We start from the raw sequence: 22,658 nt of genomic DNA on the forward strand, positions 1-22,658 counted from the left end.
TTTCTGTTACAGCCATCGTTGGTACTACTAATCAAATGAAGCCGCTGTATTGTCAAGAGTAAGTGAATTCTTTATTACAGTTGTATATCCTTACATAAAAAGGCAAAGATATAATTGTAAATAGAGATGCTTTAACAAAAACCGACTTCAAATAGAAAAAAAAGATATTCCAAAACAAATTAGTATACACTAAAAACAATAATCATCGAAATCGGTTGGCGTGACATTGAAGTTATTTATCTATTTGTCGCGCACGTACTTAATGCAGATGCAACTTAATGTAAGACTTATATGGTTTTCTCCTGGATACCACTATCAGAACTGGACTAAATTGAAATGGGGCCAGACGGGAAGCGTCAGCTTTCTAATAAAAAAGAATCATGAAATTCGATTCACCCAGTTAAAAGTTATGTGGTAACAAACATTAAAAAAAAAACATACAGTCGAATTGAGAACCTCCTCTTTTTTTTGAAGTCGGTTAAAATAGTCGAGCCCTCTTCTTTGTGAAAAAAATAATATTCCAAATCTGAAAGTGAGCAAACAGAAATTGCCAGTAAGCAAACAAGTCTTTTAAGTTGTTATTTTGAATTTAGTTTCACACCACTGGGAAGGAATCATAAAAACGTGGCCTTGCTATCATAAGTATGCATCCCTAACTTATTTAGGATATTAACTTATCGAAGCACAGTGTCAAATAATAGTCTGTACTGACCTACTAGCTCACTGAGTTTCTTCCCGGATCTTCTCAGGCGATTGCGTTTCCGATACGGTGGTAGATTCTGCGAAGCACGACTCTTGCTAGGGTTCGTGTGAGCAACAAAGTCAGGTTTGAATCCAGTGAGCTCACCTACTTGCCCCGTGATGCTAATTATGGTCTCTCAAGACCTTCAGCTTAGGTAGGAGAAAAACAAAAGACTGAAATCTCAGTTGCATTCGTGCACTTCATATATCCTGCCTTTGAGATTATTATTACGGCAGGTAACATACTGCAAAGTTTGTCATGTTTCTGAAAGTCTTCAATCATTTCAACATTTCTATTCCAGAAAGGAAATAGTAAACTTAACACAGACACAAAACTATATGTATTGTTAAGCAGCATAAATATTTCATTTAGTATTTGGTTTTGTTGTCTAAACTAAGCTGCAGTGAATTGCGAAAATTGACTTTTTGGCGGGAACGCGAGAAGTGAAGTTGTGCTATTTTGTCTATTTAGGGTTTCTTCAGGTTTAAATGTGTAATAACGGTGATTTATTAATCGTTTAGTATCTGTGTAAGTGCACAAATGTGGGAAAATAAAACAAAGCCGCTGGACGTAACTTCTCAGTATCCTACAAAAAGTCCACTGAAAAAGTCTCAATAAATGACCACCATTTTACTGAGATTATATTCAACCCATATCATCTCATCTCATTTCATTTAGTTTCACTCCATGCTATCATTTTTCATAAAAATAAGAATATAAATTAAAATAAGACTAATGACCTTAGGTCTTAGTTACCAGGTCATAAAATCCAAAAAAAATATTGCTTAAATGCATGCTAAAATATTGCTTAAAAAGCACCTGGTGTGCAAACTCGTCACCGGTCAATATTATTAAACATGGAGAAAGAAAATGGATTGATAATTGATAGCGTGTGAAATTCTAACAGTGCTGGTGAGATGAAGGTGAACAGCCCAACTTGCCACTCCCCCGGCGCTATCCTGCCTGACCTACCACAGCCTGCAGAGGAACCAGACAAGGTATTTTGTAATACTAATTCAGGAATGACTGGTGGTAGGACCTCTTGAGAGTCCGCACGGGTAGGTACCACCGCCCGCCTATTTCTGCCGTGAAGCAGTAATGCGTTTCGGTTCGAAGGGTGGGGCAGCCGTTGTAACTGTACTTGAGACCTTATAGAACTTATATATCAAGGTGGGTGGCGCATTTACGTTGTAGATGTCTATGGGCTTCAGTAACTACTTAACACCAGGTGGGCTGTGAGCTCGTCCACCCATCTAAGCAATAAAAAAATATATTCAAAAACCATGACTGGACTGTCACAGAGTTTCATGCATTGTACTCTTGGTTACTACTATATTTTTTTAAAATCACCGTCGTCAGTAAATTATCGGTTAGATGAAAGCTAGTGTCTTTAATTGTCAGTCAAATATCTAGGTTTCTTTTTTTTGCAGAACTTTGGATTATCAAAAGATGCCACCTCCGCTGAGACTCAGGTGTGGTTGTCCCGACAACGGTTCATGCAACACGCCGCTACATTCGCTAACTTTTCCGGGGCTGATCTGCTGAGGTGAATCAGTGTTCTTGATTGTAAATACTAACTGATATGATATAAAAAAGAAATGGTGCATTTGGAACTGGTGCACCTGAAAGAGGTGACAGATAGGCAGCGGCTTGGCTCTGCCTCTGGCATTGCTGACGTCCATAAGAGAAGCAACCTCTTCGTCATTTATATATATTTTTAAATTATATATAGATAAATAAATATATACATATTTTATGTCGTTCATTAAAAATAAAATATTAAGTCAAACAAAAGAATCTTCTAATTGTCTAATAATCTTTCAGTAATTATAATATAATTAAAATTATGAAGTCATAAAAATTTTAATACCTTTTAATTGATTTGGTATCACGTCAAGGCAAAGCATTAGTTTACTTTCCCGGGATAAAATGTAACTTATGTCACTCTCCTGACTGAATATTATCACTTTAAAACAATCAGGTCTGTCCCTTATGACGTGAAATAAATACAAACAAACAAATTATATAGATAGTAAATATATGTCACAATAATTTTCTTTGCAATCTGTAAATAACTGCTATTTTCATTCTCAGACTATCCCGTGATGACATTATCCAGATCGTCGGACTGGCTGATGGCATACGTCTGTTCAACGCACTTCACGCCAAGTAAGTATGAACTATACATGTATTTTATATACCTACTAACTTTAACTTTAGGGAGCTATTATAACATGACGAGCTGTATAGGCAAGTTGGTGGGCCTGAGACATTTTGCCAGCATCTGTCTCACACTCACACAAGAGAGTGCTTTGATGCATCTACCTACTGGGTTATCTATGTGTTATATCGTGAAACTTCCCAATATCTAAAATATGAATACTCTACGTGTGAGATTTTTAATTATTAATTAAAAGAATTTATTAGATGTTGAACATCACCGTCCTATCACTGAAATTTTCCATATTCCCGCAAGTAGAACAAACCTCCTTAGATAATTACCCTTTATCAAAGATTTGTAGTGAATATAACCAAATATGTGCATTAATTGACGCCATTGACATTTTTAACGACACCTGTCCTGGTCTCAAAAATAAACTAGTATCAAAGTTCCTTTGCTTATAATTGATGAGAGAATGTTAAGTAGCTAACTCTTCTTTTCATGTTATTTTCAATTATACTTTTTTTTGTCGTACTGTTAACATTTAAATTTAGCCTATTATTCCGCTGTTTGTAAAATTGCTGTAACATGTCATAGTTTGTTATAAGAGATTGCTGTACATGCCTGTAACTGGCTTACATACCAGTACTTAATTATATACATGTTAATTTTAAGCTTGAATGTTTTGTGTGTATTGCTGTTGGTGTGTCTAAATAAATAAACATGAAGAAATATATCATCAAAACTTGTTGTTAGTAAAGGTGTACTCTTCATTCATTCATTCATGTCTAATTAGTTAAGTAGAGTTACTGTATTCTTCACAACACTGTATATATCCGCAGACGCATCTCGCCGCGCCTCACGCTGTACGTGTGCCCGCCCTCCTCCGACGTGCACTGCGCGCTCTACCTGCACGCGTGTCGCGCGCACGAGCTGCTGCACAAGCTGAACGCGCTGCAGGGAGCCGGCAGCAAGGTAATGTCGGCATTTAAGCGGTAGGCAGCGGCTTGGCTCTGCCCCTGGCATTGCTGAAGTCCATGGGCGACGGTAACCACTCACCATCAGGTGGGCCGTATGCTCGTCTGCCTACAAGGGCAATAAAAAAAAATACACTGCGCGCTCTACCTGCACACGAGCCAAAATTAAAAACACACGTCTCCAAACCGTTAACTAACGAACAAAGTCCAGTAACAATGCCCTAAACACGTCATTACGAATCCTCCTGATCCATTAACGATACTTTTATGTACCTCAAGCACCGGTTACCGTCCTCCTCGAACTCGTCACAGGCGACGAAGGGCTCGACGAGCAAATTAACCCACAGACTCAGCCCACTAAATTCCTCGCCGGATCTTCTCAGTGGGTCGCGTTTCCGATCCGATGGTAGATTCTGTGACGTACCGCTCTTGCTAGGGCCAGTATTAGCAACGCTCCCAGTTTGACTCCTCAGGTTACTAGAATAGGTAAGAAAAAAAAAACGTAACGATCGATTTATTTTATTTGCAGGATTGCGAAACCGTATTGGTGTCCGGTCCGAACGGCGCTCGCGTCCGTCTCACCGACGAGCTGGTGCGACATCTGCCAGACAACTCGACTTATCGCCTCAAGAGACTCGAAGACTGCAATGCTCTGCTCCTAAGCGCCACCACCGGCAACTGACAGACCAAGATGAACTGTCTGTGTTTGAGGTGGACCATACAACATTATTCAATTGTCATCGGTTCACGATTCGTCTGCAATCCTGATCATCATCAGTGTGTAATGCGTAAGAACACGATAAAAAACAAACGTGTGGCACTCGGAAACTGCCGCGGTAAAGCTATTGCATAGCATTTTTTATCAACTTATGCAATTATAATTAGACAATGATAATTTAATATTAAAACAATAATAAAACAAACCACGCTATATTAAACATTAATAAAAGCAAAATCTTAATTGTCCCCTTCACACTCATAAGCTAGACCGCGCGAGAGAGAGATGGACAGACTTTTCATGATGCGCATGCAGTGTGACGTCACGCCGCACGCTTATTCACAAACACTACACAAGCGCAACGTGTGAGTGTGTTGAACGTGAGCTACATGGTAGGCGGAGTGAGGGGTGTAAGGACTTTTTCGTTACGGAATTTCATGATTCGGTCGCCGCGCTCAAGGCCCGCGATAAAAGCTATGCAATAGCTTAAAAAAAAGAAAGGATTGCGTGGTTTTATGAAACCACGGTAAAAGTGAAACTTTTTTTCACATTATAGATATTTAACTCTGACAAACAACATTTACATTAAACACTGACAAAAACAAAAACAAAATAGCGTGGAGCACTGGCACAAATGAGTAATAGTCTATACACCACACGGTCAGCTGCTGCGAACGATAGGCGCCGCCATATTGGCCTTGGCTGCTCTGACGAGCGCATTGCACTTTATCCCTACTCTGCGGCCGACCGTCACGCGACATGCAACACGCAGACGAAAAAGTTTCACTTTAATAAAGACGCCAGTACTTTTAATATCATTAATAATGGCTGAAGACTACCATTCTGCGTCCTATCTTCCACTCTCAGCTTACTGTTTGATGGTAGGAAAGCTTGTTTTATAAAACAATTATGATTTCGATTAAGAGGGATGTGTGGCAGCTTATAGTGTCTACCGACAGACTTATGAGTCCACTTAACACATGGTGGGACCTGATTTGGACTGCAAGTCTATCAGATTCGGCAATCAAGTCTGCGTACACATTGTGTAAGCCATTGATGATATAAGTTCTAAGCAATTAAGTTTATTATCTTGGGACTTTACAAACGATTTGTTCTAGTTGGAACATTTTAATGAGTGTGTGATGATGGATAGTGAACATTTAAAGTGAGACGGGTTGTCTACAGTTAGAATGATCACTAAAAAGGGGCCAGTACATATACAATTGTGTCTTATATTTCACACTAATACTTTACCGCATATGTTTACTAAAAAAAATTATGTTATACTCTTATATATTTGTGCAGCTGAGAATATTTTAATTAGTTTTGTGTTTAGAATTTGAAGGTATTATTGTATGTCGATTATAATCCATACATGTTTGATGTTTTATAACAAAAATATTCTCATCTGCGTAAAGTTTAGTTTTAAGATTTCATATTGTGCAATTTATTATTATTATTAGGTTATAAAAATGCGTTGTCATACAACCTGTTTTTAAGGCAGACCATAAAACTATTCGTTATTTAGAGAAATAAATATTATTTGTTAAGCGTCTGAGCCTTATCGGACGTAGGTGAAAGCCATGGTATATCATATAATTTATAAGTTCTTATAAAGATTTATATGTAAAATAAGTCTTAGTAAATTAAGTTTTATAGAAATTTTTGATATTTTTTTTATAGAGAATGAGAAGAAGTCTTTATAAAGACATTAAATATAGATGTATCTTATAGTATTTTGAAATTTCTCTACATATTAAGATACTTGCTGCTTCGTTGAACAGCGCCAAATTTGTGAGGACATAAATAATAAATATCCCATAAGACTCACAAATTGAGATGATATCTAAATATACCTTGAATGCCTCTGATTTTGGCTAAAAAATATTTTTTAAGTTTGGTAGCTATAACCTGACGTTATAATTTTATTTAGTTTGTATGTTTTTTAACTATAAGCTTTTATGTTGAAAGTATACACTATAAAAAGTTGATTTGGCAAGTCTAAAATTTCAATATAGTCTTTCGGTAGCTAATTTAATTGGTTGGTAATTTAATTGGTTGGTATTTTAATGGTCGAAGCATTGTTTCTATGAATATTTCACTGTAGTGCTCCCTGGTAGAACAGATATGGTATCGGTTTGGGACAATTTATTCATTTGTTAGTGGCTTGTTCGTTCCATTGACTGTATGTATTGTATATTATTTATCAATGTTCCAAGTTCCGACACTACAAAGCTCCATGTAAAAAAACATAAATGTATATCGAATCATTATCGTTATCATCTGAACAAGAGTGCTAAAGATTATTTTCTTGCCACCACCACAAAGAAAACAAATTTTCAAAGATATATATATATAGAATATTGTAAATTATATTAGACGGTAATTTTTTATTTGAAAAAAAAAAACATATATTCTGTTGTTTAATAATTTCAAACACTTTAGTTTTCAAAGTGTTAATTAAATATATTTTTAGCACTAGTCGTAAGGTATGTTAGTATATACAGAGGTGCCTTGAGAAGTGCCTCAAACACGCGCCTCAAATACGCGCTTGTTGCGATTCGGAGTATTATGAATATTTAATTTTAGGTTATTCTAAGTATTTTGGAGCACTAACAAATTTCCTGTCACAACTCGGCAGAAAATATTGATAATAATGTTTTTTTTTTCTTGTGAATCAAACCTCTCCTAAATCAATTGCAAATAAAAATTGTAAATAATAATCTTAAATGTTTTTGTACTTTCTTCAAAACATTTAATTGAGTAAGTAGGTTTGATTATTAGTATAATGTTGTCTTCTTCTTCTTCCAGTGCCTCTTCAATCCTGAAGGTTGACCGTTAGCTTTCTGTATTCCTTTATGTCAGCAGCCAGCCGGAACAGCTGTTCGACGGAGGCAATACCGGTCCACTCCCGGATATTCCGGAGCCATGACTTTTTTCTTCGCCCAGCACGTCTAGTTGTTACTTCCCTAGTAGTTAGCTTCATGGAAAAGTCAAATATAATGTTGTAAGGAAATAAAAATTCGTTTTTTCTGTAATTCTTTTGCCGAGCTGTGTTTGCAAATAGGAATTTGTTTTGATGTTGAAATTAGACGTGTTATTCTCTTGAATTAAGTTTTTTTTTGTTATCGTTGCATGTCTTAGTTGTAGTCATTATATTGTTTGTGTAATCGATTAATAAACAAGTTTATAAACATACGAATTTTATTTAACCATAGTTCCCAAGGCTTTTACTTTATGGCAAAGCCAAAGACCACGTCAACAGAAGCAATTATGCATTGTAGACAAGCAATATAGAATTGGTGGTAAATTTTGCGACAACCCTGCGTTCATCCGCAGTGCGTTTCCAGACCTTTTTGCCATGCTTTGAAACGGTTGAAATTTGTGTCGGAATTAAATGTCTGGTGTATGTAAATGTATACCAGTTGTGTGAGTAGTAGCCTAGTGTCCGGAGAAATCTAGTCCGTACGGCACTTTTTTCCCTACTTATGCTGATAGCCTTGGGAGGCTATTTCAGTTTCGCCCTAACATGTAAGTGAGCTCACGGGGCTCAAAATCAAAAAAAGTTTTATTCAACATAAATGAAAGTACTTAATTGTTGAACGTCAAAAAGAACTACCGCCAAATCACAAACATTAGCCTCCGTCCTGAGAAGAAATGCCCGGAGCGAGCAACTCATTCCCACTTTGTGCAATCTTCTAGATAATCATTGACTTTATAGTAAGCTTTATTGCACAGATGTTCTTTAATAGTTTTCTTAAACCTATGTATATGTAGGTTCTGAGCATCTTGTGGGATTTTGTTGTACAGGCGCTCAAACCGGAGTGTTGCTAACACTGGCCCTAGCAAGAGCCGTGCTTCATAGAATCTACTACCGGATCGGAAACGCGACCCACTGAGAAGATCCGGCGAGAAACTCAGTGGGAGTACGGCACTTGGTGCGCTCCGGTGTACACGGTTGGTCCTTGTCAATTTCATGTTCGGTTTAACGGTTTATTATTTGAGAAAGAATACAAAGTTTTACTGGTGGTAGGACCTCTTGTGAGTCCGCGCGGGTAGGTACCACCGCCTTGCCTGTTTCTGCCGTGAAGCAGTAATGCGTTTCGGTTTGAAGGGTGGGGCAGCCGTTGTAACTATACTGAGATCTTAGAACTTATATCTCAAGGTGGGTGGCGCATTTACGTTGTAGATGTCCATGGGCTCCAGTAACCACTTAACACCAGGTGGGCTGTGGGCTCGTCCACCCATCTAAGCAATAAAAAAAAAGTGCTCGTTTTGTGTTGCTAAACTATCAAGTAACGAACGTCTAGGAAGCTCAGTCTATTATTAGCATCCAGTTTAGAAATTAATTTTCAGTCAGAAAGTTTTCGTTTCATTAAAACACAACAAGCGTGTATAAAATTTTATTTAAATATTCATAGAAGGCACTTTTTACATCGGACTTATAAATACTGCTCCAATGATATTTTGTGATGAAAATAAAAACAATTATGATGTAACAATTCTGGCTGTTTTATTGAATAAATAAAAGTAACCTAGTGTTGCTATACTAAACAAAACAAATTACCTTAAAATATTTTAAAAAATCTGGCAATATTAGACATGATTGGTTAAAATACAAGGAATGTGTACATAAATGTATTAAAAAATTACAAGAATTAATTTTGATCAATCTAAAATAAAATACTTTTTCTTAAAGTATTTATTTACAAAAAAAACTACAAACACTGGGTTAAGAAAAAATAGAAAATTTAAGGACTTAAATTATACCCAGTGTATTTATTATACTAAAAAGTATTCAAATAAAAATAATATAAAATGTATGAAGTATTTAACTAATATGAATTAGCAGTAAGTAAGTATATTATTTTGACGCCACTAAGAGCCTATTACATACACTACTTAATGTGAAGTAAACATGATTTATATTTAACTTTGTAAATATGTTTTTTCCGTTGATATTTTAAAATATTACAGTGTGAAGACATTCCTTATTTTTATTCAGAATGATTTATTAACATCAAGACCTCAGTGTGTCAAATTAAAATATGTTAGTATGAATTATTAAGTGATAGTTAATATTTGTATTACAGGTTTTTTTTTCTCCGTGCTTAAAAAAGCTACTTTTAATATAACGATTCTTCTGTGCCGTACGCTGGTCTCCAACAATCTTGTTAGATTTTGTACAAGAAAATTATTAACAATAAAAAATGGAATGAGATTAAAAATGCTAAAATATTTTGGTCCATAAGACAAATCTTCATAAAAATATTAATTTATTCATAAAAATTGTGACTTTCCCTTATTATTAAGAAATTCACTAAAACAAGTCTAAAAATATGAATAGTTATTATAGAATTTATAAAAGTTTATTTTCATGGAAAAGTAGTTGACAATAAAAAAAAAAACTGAAAATATGTTTTTTTTTATGTTAAGAATCATGCATGCAAGTTTTAATTGAGTCTTTTTGAACAAACACGTGAGTAATCCTGAGAGACATTGAGGATTACCTTGGCTTGCTAATCAAAGTAACTTAAGGTTAACAAAAAATATACATATTTCAAAATGAAATTTAAGTATTCACGAACTATGAGTGATGGATGCGGCTACATTTTCTGACAAATGTGTCAGTTTTAAATTTCAATGTGATATGATGCGTTTGCCATCAATTATAAAGTCGATTAGGCCGAAACCAAGAATCTAAAACAATACTTGAAAGCTTATGATATGTTTAATTGAATCAACAAGTCACACAGCCCTTTCGCATACTATATTTTTAGAAATGGCAACACAGCACCGGTGTCGGTCTGGACATTAAACGTGGCAACACTCTAAGAAAACAATATACAGAAAAGTTTGCTTCCAGTAAATAATTGAAAGAAATTTTATGGGTTATTTCTGTAATGATTTTTTTTAATTGGCCAACGATTAAACCATAAGATCCATTACAATTAATTCATAAGAGATGTTAATTTATATAAATTATGAGTTACTTTTTCTTGTTTCAATAATCATATGTCAATATAAACACTCAAAAAGATATTAATTACCAATAAAACATATAAAAAAAATTCTTTTTACTGTTTGTTACATTATGTGTACACTTTTATTTTGGTATTAAGTTAACTTTAAACAATAGCTGATTAAATGCATTTAGGATCCATCTACCAAAAGGGTTGCCCGGCAGATTATTTATATTATAATGTAAGTGCGAATCTAGATTTTTTTTAAATCTTAGTGCTACACTGATGTAACTCTTTAGAATCCGGACTAAGTATTTATTATTATTTTCAATAAACAAACATAGTTCCAAGTACCAATTATAAATAATAGTTCTCATAAGGCCGGCATTTTTTTTTAATTGTTCTTAAAGATTAAAATGGATGAAAAACATGCAAAATCAATTGGTAATGAATATTTTTTGAAGTGTTTTTATCAGTGAGCGGATCGTCCTAATTCAATTGTATTGCCGTAATGCAGACGCCGGTGCGGTCTCGACGTAGTTGGCTGGCAGCATGCCCGCCATGCCGGTGCGTACCACCTGACCCATCATCCAGCCCTCGTCTATAGCACTTACATTCATTATGAGGTCGCCTTCACGGAACGACACCTTTAAATAGACATTTTTAAAAGGTTATTTTTAATTGTGTTACTGGTGGTAGGACCTCTTGTGAGTCCGCACGTGTAGGTACCACCACCTTGCCTATTTCTGCCGTCAAGCAGTAATGCGTTTCGTTTTGAAGGGTGGGGCAGCCGTTGTAGCTATACTGAGACTTTAGAACTCATATCTCAAGGTGGGTGGCGCATTTACGTCGTAGATGTCTATGGGCTCCAGTAACCACTTAAAACCATGTGGGCTGTGACTACGTGCACAAACCCAAGCAATAAAAAAAAAATTTTTTTTTGGTCTATTGACCGTTGTCTCCAGTTGTAGATGCTTTTGTCTCATACAGTATTTCGAAAGTATGTGTATCTTTTTCTTGCACTTATCTTACATTATATGAGGTCAGAGCACCCTGTCCTCTTATTATGCTGCATACATATTTGACATGAGTATCATGGCCTGCTCGGGTTGTATCTCCAAGCAACATGCTTTTTCTGCACCAAAAGCATGTCAATATTTTATTTAAATAACAATCATACTAGTCATAAATATAGCATCTTTTAATACACTGGATAAGTAGAATTGGGGATCTCAAAACGTTTTATTTCCAGTGGATACTAGAATTCGTGGACATCACGGTGTGAATGGTATCACCCACCCAGAGACACAAGATAATACTCTACAAAGTGAAACTCCTACGAAATCTATACGACTGTTATACCCACATGTGGATAACAGTGGATAGGGGCAATAAAGCATTTATAGAGAAGACTATTAAGAAGATACTGCTGCTACAGATTAGGCAGTACAGACTACAGAGAACACCCAGTGGTGAGGTCTGTATTATTGGACTCATTAAATAAAAAAATAAAGCTGTGATATTACAACGGTGCTTGCCAGCTTCCTATTCCCAAGGTTATAATGGGAAATGTCCTTTATTATTATCCTTTATTGTCCTTTATTATGCTTAACCACCTGAGAACGGGAGTTGGTCACTGTAACCAACTGCGGAAGAGATGGGGCTGGACGGAAAACGAAAGCTGTGAATGCGGATGCCCAGAGCAAACTATGCGCCACATTGTCATGGAATGCCCACTAACGAAATTCGCAGGCCAAGTGGAAGATCTCAAAAATGTAACAGAAGAAGCTATCGATTATTTCACAAACTGTAAATTTAAATTATAACCACGCAGTGTAAACGAATGCCATACGATAAATAAATAAGTAAAAAAAAACTTACCTCATCACTGTCGTTGGCTTCGTAATCATACATCGCTATGTACACTTGCTGAAAATAAAAAAAGATATATTACATTATGTGATTATATTATTATATTATGTTACTCTTGATATTAATATGTATTAAGGGGTGAAAGGTTTAAGTGACATTTCAGTGTATACGGAACATTTATATTTGTAACTAGCTGACCCGGCAAACTTCGTAGTGCCTCAATCGATAAATAAAGGACCTAAACTTTTGTGTAACTGTAACACTGTAACTTGAAACAAACAAAAGGAATCCGTCCGACGGGGGACACATCAAAGGAAAAACAAAATTGTTATTTTTATTTGATTCCGAGCATTTTCATATTTATCTACCTTTTAAATCTTCTCTGGACTTCCACAAATAATTCAAGGACAAAATTAGCCAAATCGGTCCAGTTTTATTTAGCGAGACTAACGAACAGCAATTCATTTTGGAACGAAGTTCCTTATCGCGCGTTGTGAAAGGGGGCTAGACGGAAAAAATTCTTACGAAAAGTTGTCACGACACTTTTTAGATCCGTCATTCTGACCAATCAACGTGTAGGCGCTTATCGCATGACATTGCTCGTATCCGATTGGTTCGCGTAATGAGTACAGTTTCTCGAGATAGCGTTTCAACAATAGTAATTTAGTTCATAGTATTGTTTTTTTCTTCATCATAATGCCGTAATTTATTATTATAACTTAAAAAAAAAATTATAATTCCTTCACTAATTAATCGAAAGGAACTTCGTTCCATCCGGGTGTCCCTTGACACCTCTGAAGTTTTTTTTATATATATAGAGTAAAGGTCCTTTTTTATCGAGTATTAGCATCAACAATTCAATGTTTTTTTAATTTAACATCTTTTAAGTTTACTCCATTCAAATAGCTCAATAAGTTTTTTTTTTTGTTATGATATTTATTCCAAATTTTAAACTTTAATTGGCGCTTTAGTTGCAAAAATTCCGCGTAAACCAAATATCCTTTCACCGCTTGACATAATATATTTCTTTTTAATATCTACAATCAGAATCCTGTACTTTCAGTGGATGCTTTGAAATTAACATAACATATACGGGTGATATTTTTTTTAAGCTGTAGATTGGAATTGATATGAAAATGCAATAGGTCTGATTAGGTTATGTTATCAATACTGCAGACTACTGGTGGTAGGACCTCTTGTGAGTCCGCGCGGGTAGGTACCACCACCCTGCCTATTTCTGCCGTGAAGCAGTAATGCGTTTCGGTTTGAAGAGTGGGGCAGCCGTTGTAAGTATACTTGAGACTTTAGAACTTATCTCAAGGTGGGTGGCGCATTTACGTTGTAGATGTGTAATGGCTCCAGTAACCACTTAACACCAGGTGGGCTGTGAGCTCGTCCACCCATCTAAGCAATAAAAAAAAACTAGTTGATGAGCAGTGCAATGGACATCACGACGTAAATGACGTTGGACACTTTGAGACGTGAGGTCGCATCTTCAGTGTCACACCGTTACGTTGGCAAATCAGGCAACGCCTGGGAGATTCTAATTTTTTATCCAGTGATAGTAACTCACTAGTTAGCGGGTTTTTAGTAAAAAAAACGACAATGCATATTTATCAACGATTAGTTTCTTAAATTGGTCTATAATTTTCTCATGTTTTTTGTTTATCAATCAATGTCTATGGCATATATAGAACAGACAAGGCTGTATGGGCTTAGATCCCCTGGCCTTTCCTAATAAGGAAAAATTGTACCAAAAAAATAATGTCTATGGCATATTAGTAGGTGTTTATTTTGTGTTGTTTTACCGGATTCTGTGAGCTAGCCGGTCTCTGCACTTCATTGGCCAACGGATCCAGATCGGTTACGCGACCGATCTGCCTTGACTGCTGTTGTTGTGTTTGATGACTGCTACCTGTAAACATTTTTGTTTAATCATTATTTTTCAGAAATTCTTTTTTAAATTTTCCAACTGTGTTTCTATAACACGTTTATGGGTGAACGAGCTTACAGCCCACCTGCTGTTAAGTGGTTACTGGAGCCCATGGAAATCTATAACGTAAATGCGCCACCCAACTTGAGATATATGTTCTAAGGTTTCAGTATAGTTACAACGGCTGCCCCGCCCTACAAATCGAAACGCATTACTGCTTCACGGCAGAAATAGGCAGGGCGGTGGTACCTACCCGCGCGGACTCACAAGAGGTCCTACCACCAGTAATTACGCAAATTATAATTTTGCGGGTTTCATTCTTATTACACGATGTTATTCCTTCACCGTGGAAGTCAATCGTGAACATTTGTTGGGTACGTATTTCATTAGGAAAATTGGTACCCGCCTGGGATTCAAACACCGGTGCATCGCTCAACACGAATGCACTGGAGGCCTTATCCTTTAGGCCACGACGACTTCTAAATGTAAATAAATGTTTCCAAGACAACTATTTATTTTGTTCAAACTTCACGAATCAATCGGTGAATCAATTTTATCCCTGAAGCGCCAATATTAATACCGAGCTTGAAGTAAATCTGATAACGATACTGATACAGATCACGAACAAACAAACATAAGTTTTTGTATATTAGATCCGGTGTGCTGGGGGAAATGTGGTAGGGCGTATTATAAGCCTTAGGAGCGCATCATATATAAGTCCTAATTTGAGACAACCCTTATATTATAATTATTTAATCGACTAACGTGTCAAGACAGCATTCACGCTGTCATGACCATGGGCTCTTATCGGAGCTTACATCGTACTAAGTAATGCAATTTGCGAGTATTTCTTGGTATGAAAGCACTAAACAAATGCAATTGAAAACGTGTGCTTTACAAATGTGTTACGAATGTCCGATAATTTAACCCCTAAGTATGCTAAAGCGCATTCTCGAAGGTTCTTACTAACAAATATTCTGAACCAACTAAAGTCCTTACTAAAGTTCTTACGCCTGCAAACGAATAATTTTTCTCTATGAGATTGTTCGCTCTACATCAACTCGGTATATGTATTGGCGTCTTTGTAATCGATACGAAAAGACATATTGTCGCTGTCAAACCAAAATCTGCTATGCGAAAAAACTCTATTTTGATTTTACGAATAAAAAAATTTTCGTTTAAAATTTTTATATGAAGATGATTTTTTAAGAATAAATAATACGGTAGTTAAAGGGCTGTGAAGGTCAAAAAGTAAAAATCTCAAGAAGTGCACATAGCTGATTTTGGTTTGACAACGACGATATATAATGAGATACACAAACCTCTTTGCTTTCCATCGTTTGTGCTGTTATAGATGACGGTGGCGGAGGCCCTTTGCGTATTCGGAGGAGCCCTAGGCCCGTCGCTCAACGGATCGTAATCCTGAATCCTACCGATCTTGGGCTGACCAGAGGATCCGTAATTCTGGGCGTATTGCCCATAATATTGACCTTGGTAATCTTGGTATTGGTATCCGATATCCTCTTTGGGCTGATAGTATTGTTCTGGGTAACGATTTTGCGGGATTGTAGAATTGTGGGATGGCTGATAATGGGAAACTGGTTGGCTGTGTTGGGGTAGGGTTTGGCTGTGCTGGGGTGCATTTTGAGCGTGTTGGGGTACGTTTTGGGTGTGATGGGAAACGTTCTGAGCGTGCTGGGGGTTTTGGGGGTAATGGGGCAGACTCTGTCCGTGCTGCGACATACTTTGGTTGTTCGATATATTCTGGTTGTGATTGGGTAGAGGTTGGGTGTAGTGTTGTTGGCTGTGCCCGGAATGGGTTTGGTGTTGGGTGGTCGGGATCTGATAGTGGTTTTTGGGGGGTAGGTTCGGGGGGGGCACGTTAGGCTGTAGCATTTCGTTCGCGTAATTGTCTATCTGCTGATGGTAATTATCCGGCGGCGGCACATCTACAAGGGAAGCGTGATCGACAAACGACACATATTAGATACAATGGCACATACGCGATACATAAGTGTTGATCAGGGAAATATTTGGACACCGGGGCGAGCTTATTCTCTTTACTTTAACAAAAAATTAACTATAATCATTTAACCCTTTTAGTGCTGAACTTATTTTCACATTTTTACCGAAATTGCCATAGAATTTTGAAAAAAATAGTAAAACCTTATGAAAAACTTTAACTTAAAAAAGAAAATGCAAAAATTATACGTGCGCACGCTTACAGGTCGATAACTAATACCTGTTAATCAAACTGCGCAATGATCGGTATTTCGACGCTCCACACTTCACACGAATCAGTACAGAGTCGATATATCGACGTTACGCGCTCAAAGGGTTAAAAAAGTGCAACTAAAATATTTTCCTGATCAAACCAACGGTGGAACGGTTAAGGACATGTGATAATAAAACATACGAACACACGAATGGCTTCATCACCGATCAAAGCAAAACACCATTGGAACGATGTTTCTGTCTACCCTCAAAACGTGCGTTATATGTATGATGATTGTGCGGACGGTAACGATACAATATTTATACAGGGTGCTTCTTTGTTTACGTACTATAGAGACATTTCGATGGTGTAACAAAAGTCCTTGATGCTTCATGCTATCGAGCGAGAAGCACTCGGATTTATTAAAGCTCTCCCGCACCAGTAGCCTGTTAGCCGAGTCCTAGACATTGACAATGATAACGCGCAAGCCAAACTTGAAACCAAAACACCCGGTTTGCACCTACCCACTATTTCTCCGTTTTCGTTGATCTGCCTCTGCCTCTCCATCTGGGCTTTCTTCTCGAGATCGCCGTGGTACGCCACGTTACTTATGATCTTCGTGTTCGCTTTGATCCTTAAGGTCTCAGGATCGTCTGCCACCTGGAGATGGAAACGAAATGGATTTTTTATTATTGCTTACAGCCAACCCGGTGTTAAATGGTTACTGGAACCTATAGACATCTACGATGTAAAGGCGCCACCCACCTAAGATATAAGTTCTAAGGTCTCAAGTATAGTTACAACGGCTTCGCCACCCTTCAAGCCGAAACGCAGTATTCGCTTCACGGCAGAAATAGGTAGGGTGGTGATGGTACCTACCCGCGCAAACTCAGAGGTCCTACCAGCGAAGTTTTTGCATCGAGGCGTATATGAACTAACACCGATTTTTTCCCCCTACCTATCGGCTATTCCAGCTTCATCCTGACGGGTAAGTGCGTTCACGGGGTCAACCTAAGATTAGCTAACACTAGCCCTAGCAAGAGCAGTGCTTCACAGAATCTACTACTGGAACGGAATCGCGACCCATTGAGAAGATCGAACCAGAAACTCAGTAGGCTGTGTCTATAGTGTAATTCGGTAATGGGATAGCAACGCCGATTTTGTTTGAAGTCCTCCTGGTGGCAAGTTAGCGTTATTAATGCATCAATACCAGTCAAAGTGCTGTCTACCACTACGGAACTTTCCTAACGGCCCTTGATAAAATTGAAATATCAGTGCAGAGAAGATTCATAGAAGGGGCGAGATCTTTCTTCTTTGATAGCATCTCTGAAAATGCGGTATCCGGAAAGAGGCATCAATTCTGAAAGTGATCGATGATATGATAGAAAAGATATCACGATGTCTCAAGCAATTTCCCAGGGCATTTGGTACGGAGCATACTCTATACAAAACAAAGATCTTCAGAGAGATTATATTCTGTATTGATCCAATTTGCGAACAAAAATCAAATCCGAAATTGGGTGCCAGCAAACTTTTCAAAATGTATATTTATCCAACTTGTGAACTTTCATCCCTAAAGTACCTTATTTTTAGTGCTTATACGGGTGAACGAGCTCACGACCCATTTGGCTTTGAGCGGTTACCGGAGCCCAAAGACAACAAGCTAAATACCGTCATCCACCATGAGACATGACTTCTTAGTCTCATTTTTTTTTACAGTATCTTTATCAGTATACCTTTTTATTTATTTATTGCTTAGATGGGTGGAAGAGCTCACATCACCTGGTGTTAAGTGGTTACCGGAACCCATAGACATCTACAACGTAAATGCGCCACCGACCTTGAGGTATAAGTTCTAAGCTCTCACGTATAGTTACAACGGCTGCCCCAACCTTCAAATCGAAACGCATTACTGCTTCGCGGCAGAAATAAATACCTGCGTGAATTTCCCTTTACTCCTCTCGAAGTCGGCGTGGTACTTCACGTTGCTCTGTAGTTTCGTATTTTCGGCGATCCGTTTCAGTTCAGGTGTTTCGGCCATTGTCGTCGGTTTCGCTTTCGGTACGTGACTGCAATTTAACGTTAGACATTACTATAATAAGACCTTCTTTTGTTTATTATATTAGCATTCACGCGCTCCTTCTGTGGATGAATAAGGGGAGATACAGACTGTAAGCTGCAAATATTAGAAGTTACTTTAATACCTCATTTATCAAATACCAATTGATTCGTCGTGGCCTAAAGGATAGGACGTCCGGTGCATTCGTATGTAGCGATGCACCGGTGTTCGAATCCCGCAGGCGAGTATCAATTTTTCTAATGAAATACGTACTCAACAAATGTTCACGAATGACTTCCACGGTGAAGGAATCGTGTAATCAAAATCAAAGCCGCAAAATTATAACTTGCATAATTACTGGTAGTAGGACCTCTTGTGAGGTACATCGACGCACTCTGACCCCAACCAGCGTAGCGACAAATCTAACTGGTTCAAACTAAATTTTGGTCAATAAATTCGATATAATAGCTCTGGGAATCGGAAACATAAGCCGGATGGCCGACGCCTAAGATGCTCATTATTTTCTTTTTTCCCTACCTATTCGCTAGTAGCTTACGGGGCTATTCCAGCTGCCCCCGGACGGGTAGGTGAGCTCACGGGCTCAGCCTGAGAGAATTTAATTTGCTAACACTAGCTCTAGCAAGAGCAGCGCTTCGCAGAATCTTCCGCCGGATCGGAATCGCGACCCACAGAGAAGATCCGAAGAGAAGCTCAGTGGGCTGTGTCTATGGGTTTATTTACTCGCCGAACCCTTCATCGCGAGCGAAGGGTTTGGCGAGGACGGTGACCTGTGGTTAAGGTACCTAAAAGCACCGTTAATCGGGAGGATCGGTAATGACGTGTTAATACTTTTTAATGTATTCTAAAAGATTTGGTAGTGAATAAAATTTGAGATTTGTTAAATAAGTACGAAGGAAACTTGTAAATCCGATATATTGTGTCCGTGATAGTGCTGCCATCTCTATAGATTTTCGGGAACTATAATATTCAGTATCGTTTCAAAATCGTTTCATTTTGGTTTGAGAGCGATCCGGCGAGAAACTAGAGGATAAAGAAACTTTTACTGTCTGTCGCAGAATTCGGCATTTAAGCCGAACACACAACCGACTGAGTTTTCTGTCGGATGTTCTCTGTGGATCGCGATTTCGATCTGGTGGTAGATTTAGCGATTCAAGGGCCTTCCTAGGGTGGTCAATTCTTTCAGACTGAACCTCGTGAATCCGCCCGCTAATCACAGTGTAGCTAGCATATACTATAAGGCTAGTAAGGCAGATAGGGAGGAAAAAAAACGGTATAAAAAAAAAGCCCGTGAGCTCACCTACCGGGCCGCGTGAAGTTGGAATAGCTAAGCTACCAACGATTAGGTAGGGAAGGACAAAAAAAATTGTATATCTAAGAAAGTCGTGTAATTGAGACCAGTCTCGAGACATTCACAAACGAGTAGGCAGTGGTCTTTGTTAGGTCTTCTTCGGAGGCGCTCGGGCAGCTGTTAGCAAATCCCACCCCCTCTGGCTGAGCCTTGCTCGCCCACCTGTCCAGTATGCTTAGTGCGAGTTTCTTATCGTTCTCGATAGCGTAAAAGTTAAGGCAATTTTGTATGCAGTTGGAACAGCGCCCCTAGCGGAAAACGTAGGCAAACGATCCCATTCCATACAAACATGAGCTACCTTTTACGCTATGGAGAACGTTAAAAAACTCGCACTAAGCACACCGGTGAAACTCGAAAGGCTTCCGGGCCACTAGTATTCAGGGACGTCTTAAATTAGGCTGGGGCCCTTGGGCACACAAGAATTTGAGGCCCTTTTGGAAAGTAAAAAAAGCAAAATATAATAACATTTTTTTACTGAGTATGACCATTTATTATAGGTAATCAAATACAGTATGATATAATATGTCATTAATGATATTAGAATGCTGCTGGTTTCTTAGTTACTTAGTAGATGGTGTACTTAGTAAATTAGGTAGGATGCGTTCGGAAATATTATTAATTAGTACAGTAGGAATAGGCGCAGTCATCGATATAATGGCGTAGTATATGCCTTGTAAATAGGTACCTTCTGATAAGATTACTGATTTGTGAAAAGAGTGTAATGTGCCCGACAAAAATGTTTGAGAATAAATGTGTGATAGAAATTGTCCTGGTCCTTAGGGGGCCCCTGAGAATGGGGGCTCTGGGCACGGGCCCCGTGTGCCTTTATGGTAAAGACGGTATTGCTAGTATTACTTCAATCATTTAAGAAAAAAGGCAGTGGCCTGGCTCAAGTGTATCGGGTAGCTTAACCAATACAGTTTGTATCATTCTAAGCAAGATTACGAAGCGTTTCGTGTCGCGCTAACAATAACATCATCATTTGCGTAATGTTATCGATATTGAATGCATAAATGTAGGACGCATGCGCCGAGCATGAAGGTTCAACGGTCAAGGCGCTCGGCACATTAATATAAAGCTTCGCGTATACTCTCAAATCAAAATGAAACGATTTTGAAACGATATTGAAAATTATGATTCCCGAAATTCTATAGAGATGGCAGCACTATCACTGACACAATATATCGGATTTACAAGTTTTTGTCGTATTGATTTAACAAATCTCAAATTTTATTACTGATGGTAGTACCTCTTGAGAGTCCGCGCGGGTAGGTACCACCACCCTGCCTATTTCTGCCGTGAAGCAGTAATGCGTTTCGGTTTGAAGGGTGGGGCAGCCGTTGTAACTATACCGGAGACCTTAGAACTTATGTCTCAAGGTGGGTGGCGCATTTACGCTGTAGATGTCTATGGGCTCCAGTAACCACTTAACACCAGGTGGGCTGTGAGCTCGTCCACCCAACTAAGTAATAAAAAAATATATATCTTTCATATATGGATTAAAACACTTAATTAATTAATAAGTATTATTTAATATAGGAGCACACACTTAACCGAACACTTAGGAAAAATACAAGACGGAAGTTGAGTTAAGAGCGAGATAGCTACATTTTAGATTTACGGGTATCGAATGCGTTTAGGAATTGGTATGATATCTGTTTATAGGACTGGCAACACAGATGAAAATGTAACGTAAAAGATGGACGCTGAAGAAAATTAAAATGAGTGATTTAAGTATTCAATTATAGTTTTATTATAATCAAAACAATGACTGAAACATCCGCAACAAACAATATCTCACACTGTACCAAATCGTTTAGAATACCATAAAGTATTAATACAGTTGCTTAAAGAAATCGCACAAAAGTTAAAAATTAGAGTACACTTTTCACCTATTTTACGATGATAGTATGTGTCTGGCTTTAATTTCAGTCGAGACAGAGAGTGGAGCAAGATAATCCGACTATTGTATGCAATATGCAATTGTTACATTTACGATTGGTCAGCCATTTCTGTCTTGACGTTGATTGGCCGAGTATGGTGTCTCGGCACGAGTCTAAAGGGACGTGAACCTAATAGATATTTAGTCTAATATATCGATAATCGATTTTTTTTTTAAATACGATATCGTAGTAAAATTAATAATGATACTAATACAAGCCAAGACTTAAGAAAGAGTTAATTATTCTGTTACTTTACAGCTTTGTTGCCCTGCTGCCGAGAGAATGCGATATTTTTATCAGACATTTAGCGCTGCGTTATAACCTTGTAATTTATTTATAAGCTTTTTAGTCATTACTATTAATAGGGTAAATAAAAATGACGTTAACACGACGTCATTTCAAAGTTACATGGTCCGTTCGATCACGAACAGATAATTTCAGGAACCAGACAACAATGTCCACAATGAAAAATGTAATTATTGAAAATCAATAACAAAAGTTAATTACTTACAATAGTATACCGTTTGAAATTAAATATATGTTAAAAATATCGTATATATTTATGTATGTTACAATAATTTCGAAATAAATTTATGGTGACTATTTTTGACTCTATACTGAGATTACAGTTTTAATAAGATGAAAAATACAGTTTTAAATCTTGGTATCATTTTTATTTTTACAATTCGTACACAATGGCAGCTGA

General features: G+C 37.6%; 2 protein-coding genes across 3 annotated transcripts in view; one reads left to right on the forward strand and one right to left on the reverse strand.

The window, feature by feature from the left end:
• gem (transcription factor CP2 like gemini) overlaps window positions 1-7,792 on the forward strand; it is a 54,561-nt gene extending 46,769 nt beyond the window's left edge. For both annotated transcript variants that reach the window (XM_089733853.1, XM_028177962.2), the window contains 6 exons: window positions 13-58; window positions 1,650-1,740; window positions 2,173-2,288; window positions 2,837-2,911; window positions 3,746-3,878; window positions 4,410-7,792. In XM_089733853.1, the coding sequence (XP_089589979.1) occupies window positions 13-58; window positions 1,650-1,740; window positions 2,173-2,288; window positions 2,837-2,911; window positions 3,746-3,878; window positions 4,410-4,562 (614 nt within the window). In that variant the 3' untranslated portion in view covers window positions 4,563-7,792. The remainder of the gene's footprint in view (window positions 1-12; window positions 59-1,649; window positions 1,741-2,172; window positions 2,289-2,836; window positions 2,912-3,745; window positions 3,879-4,409) is intronic.
• A 1,195-nt stretch (window positions 7,793-8,987) lies between these two features.
• Window positions 8,988-22,658, reverse strand: part of lasp (LIM and SH3 domain protein Lasp) — a 40,213-nt gene continuing 26,542 nt past the window's right edge. The window contains exons 3-8 of the mRNA XM_089733860.1: window positions 18,518-18,650; window positions 17,106-17,241; window positions 15,689-16,315; window positions 14,242-14,348; window positions 12,443-12,490; window positions 8,988-11,208 (exon numbers count right to left, since the gene is read on the reverse strand). Of these exons, the coding sequence (XP_089589986.1) occupies window positions 11,056-11,208; window positions 12,443-12,490; window positions 14,242-14,348; window positions 15,689-16,315; window positions 17,106-17,241; window positions 18,518-18,650 (1,204 nt within the window). The 3' untranslated portion in view covers window positions 8,988-11,055. The remainder of the gene's footprint in view (window positions 11,209-12,442; window positions 12,491-14,241; window positions 14,349-15,688; window positions 16,316-17,105; window positions 17,242-18,517; window positions 18,651-22,658) is intronic.

Source organism: Bombyx mandarina, chromosome 02 (assembly GCF_030267445.1).
Source record: "Bombyx mandarina strain Sakado chromosome 02, ASM3026744v2".
Lineage (NCBI taxonomy): Eukaryota > Metazoa > Arthropoda > Insecta > Lepidoptera > Bombycidae > Bombyx > Bombyx mandarina.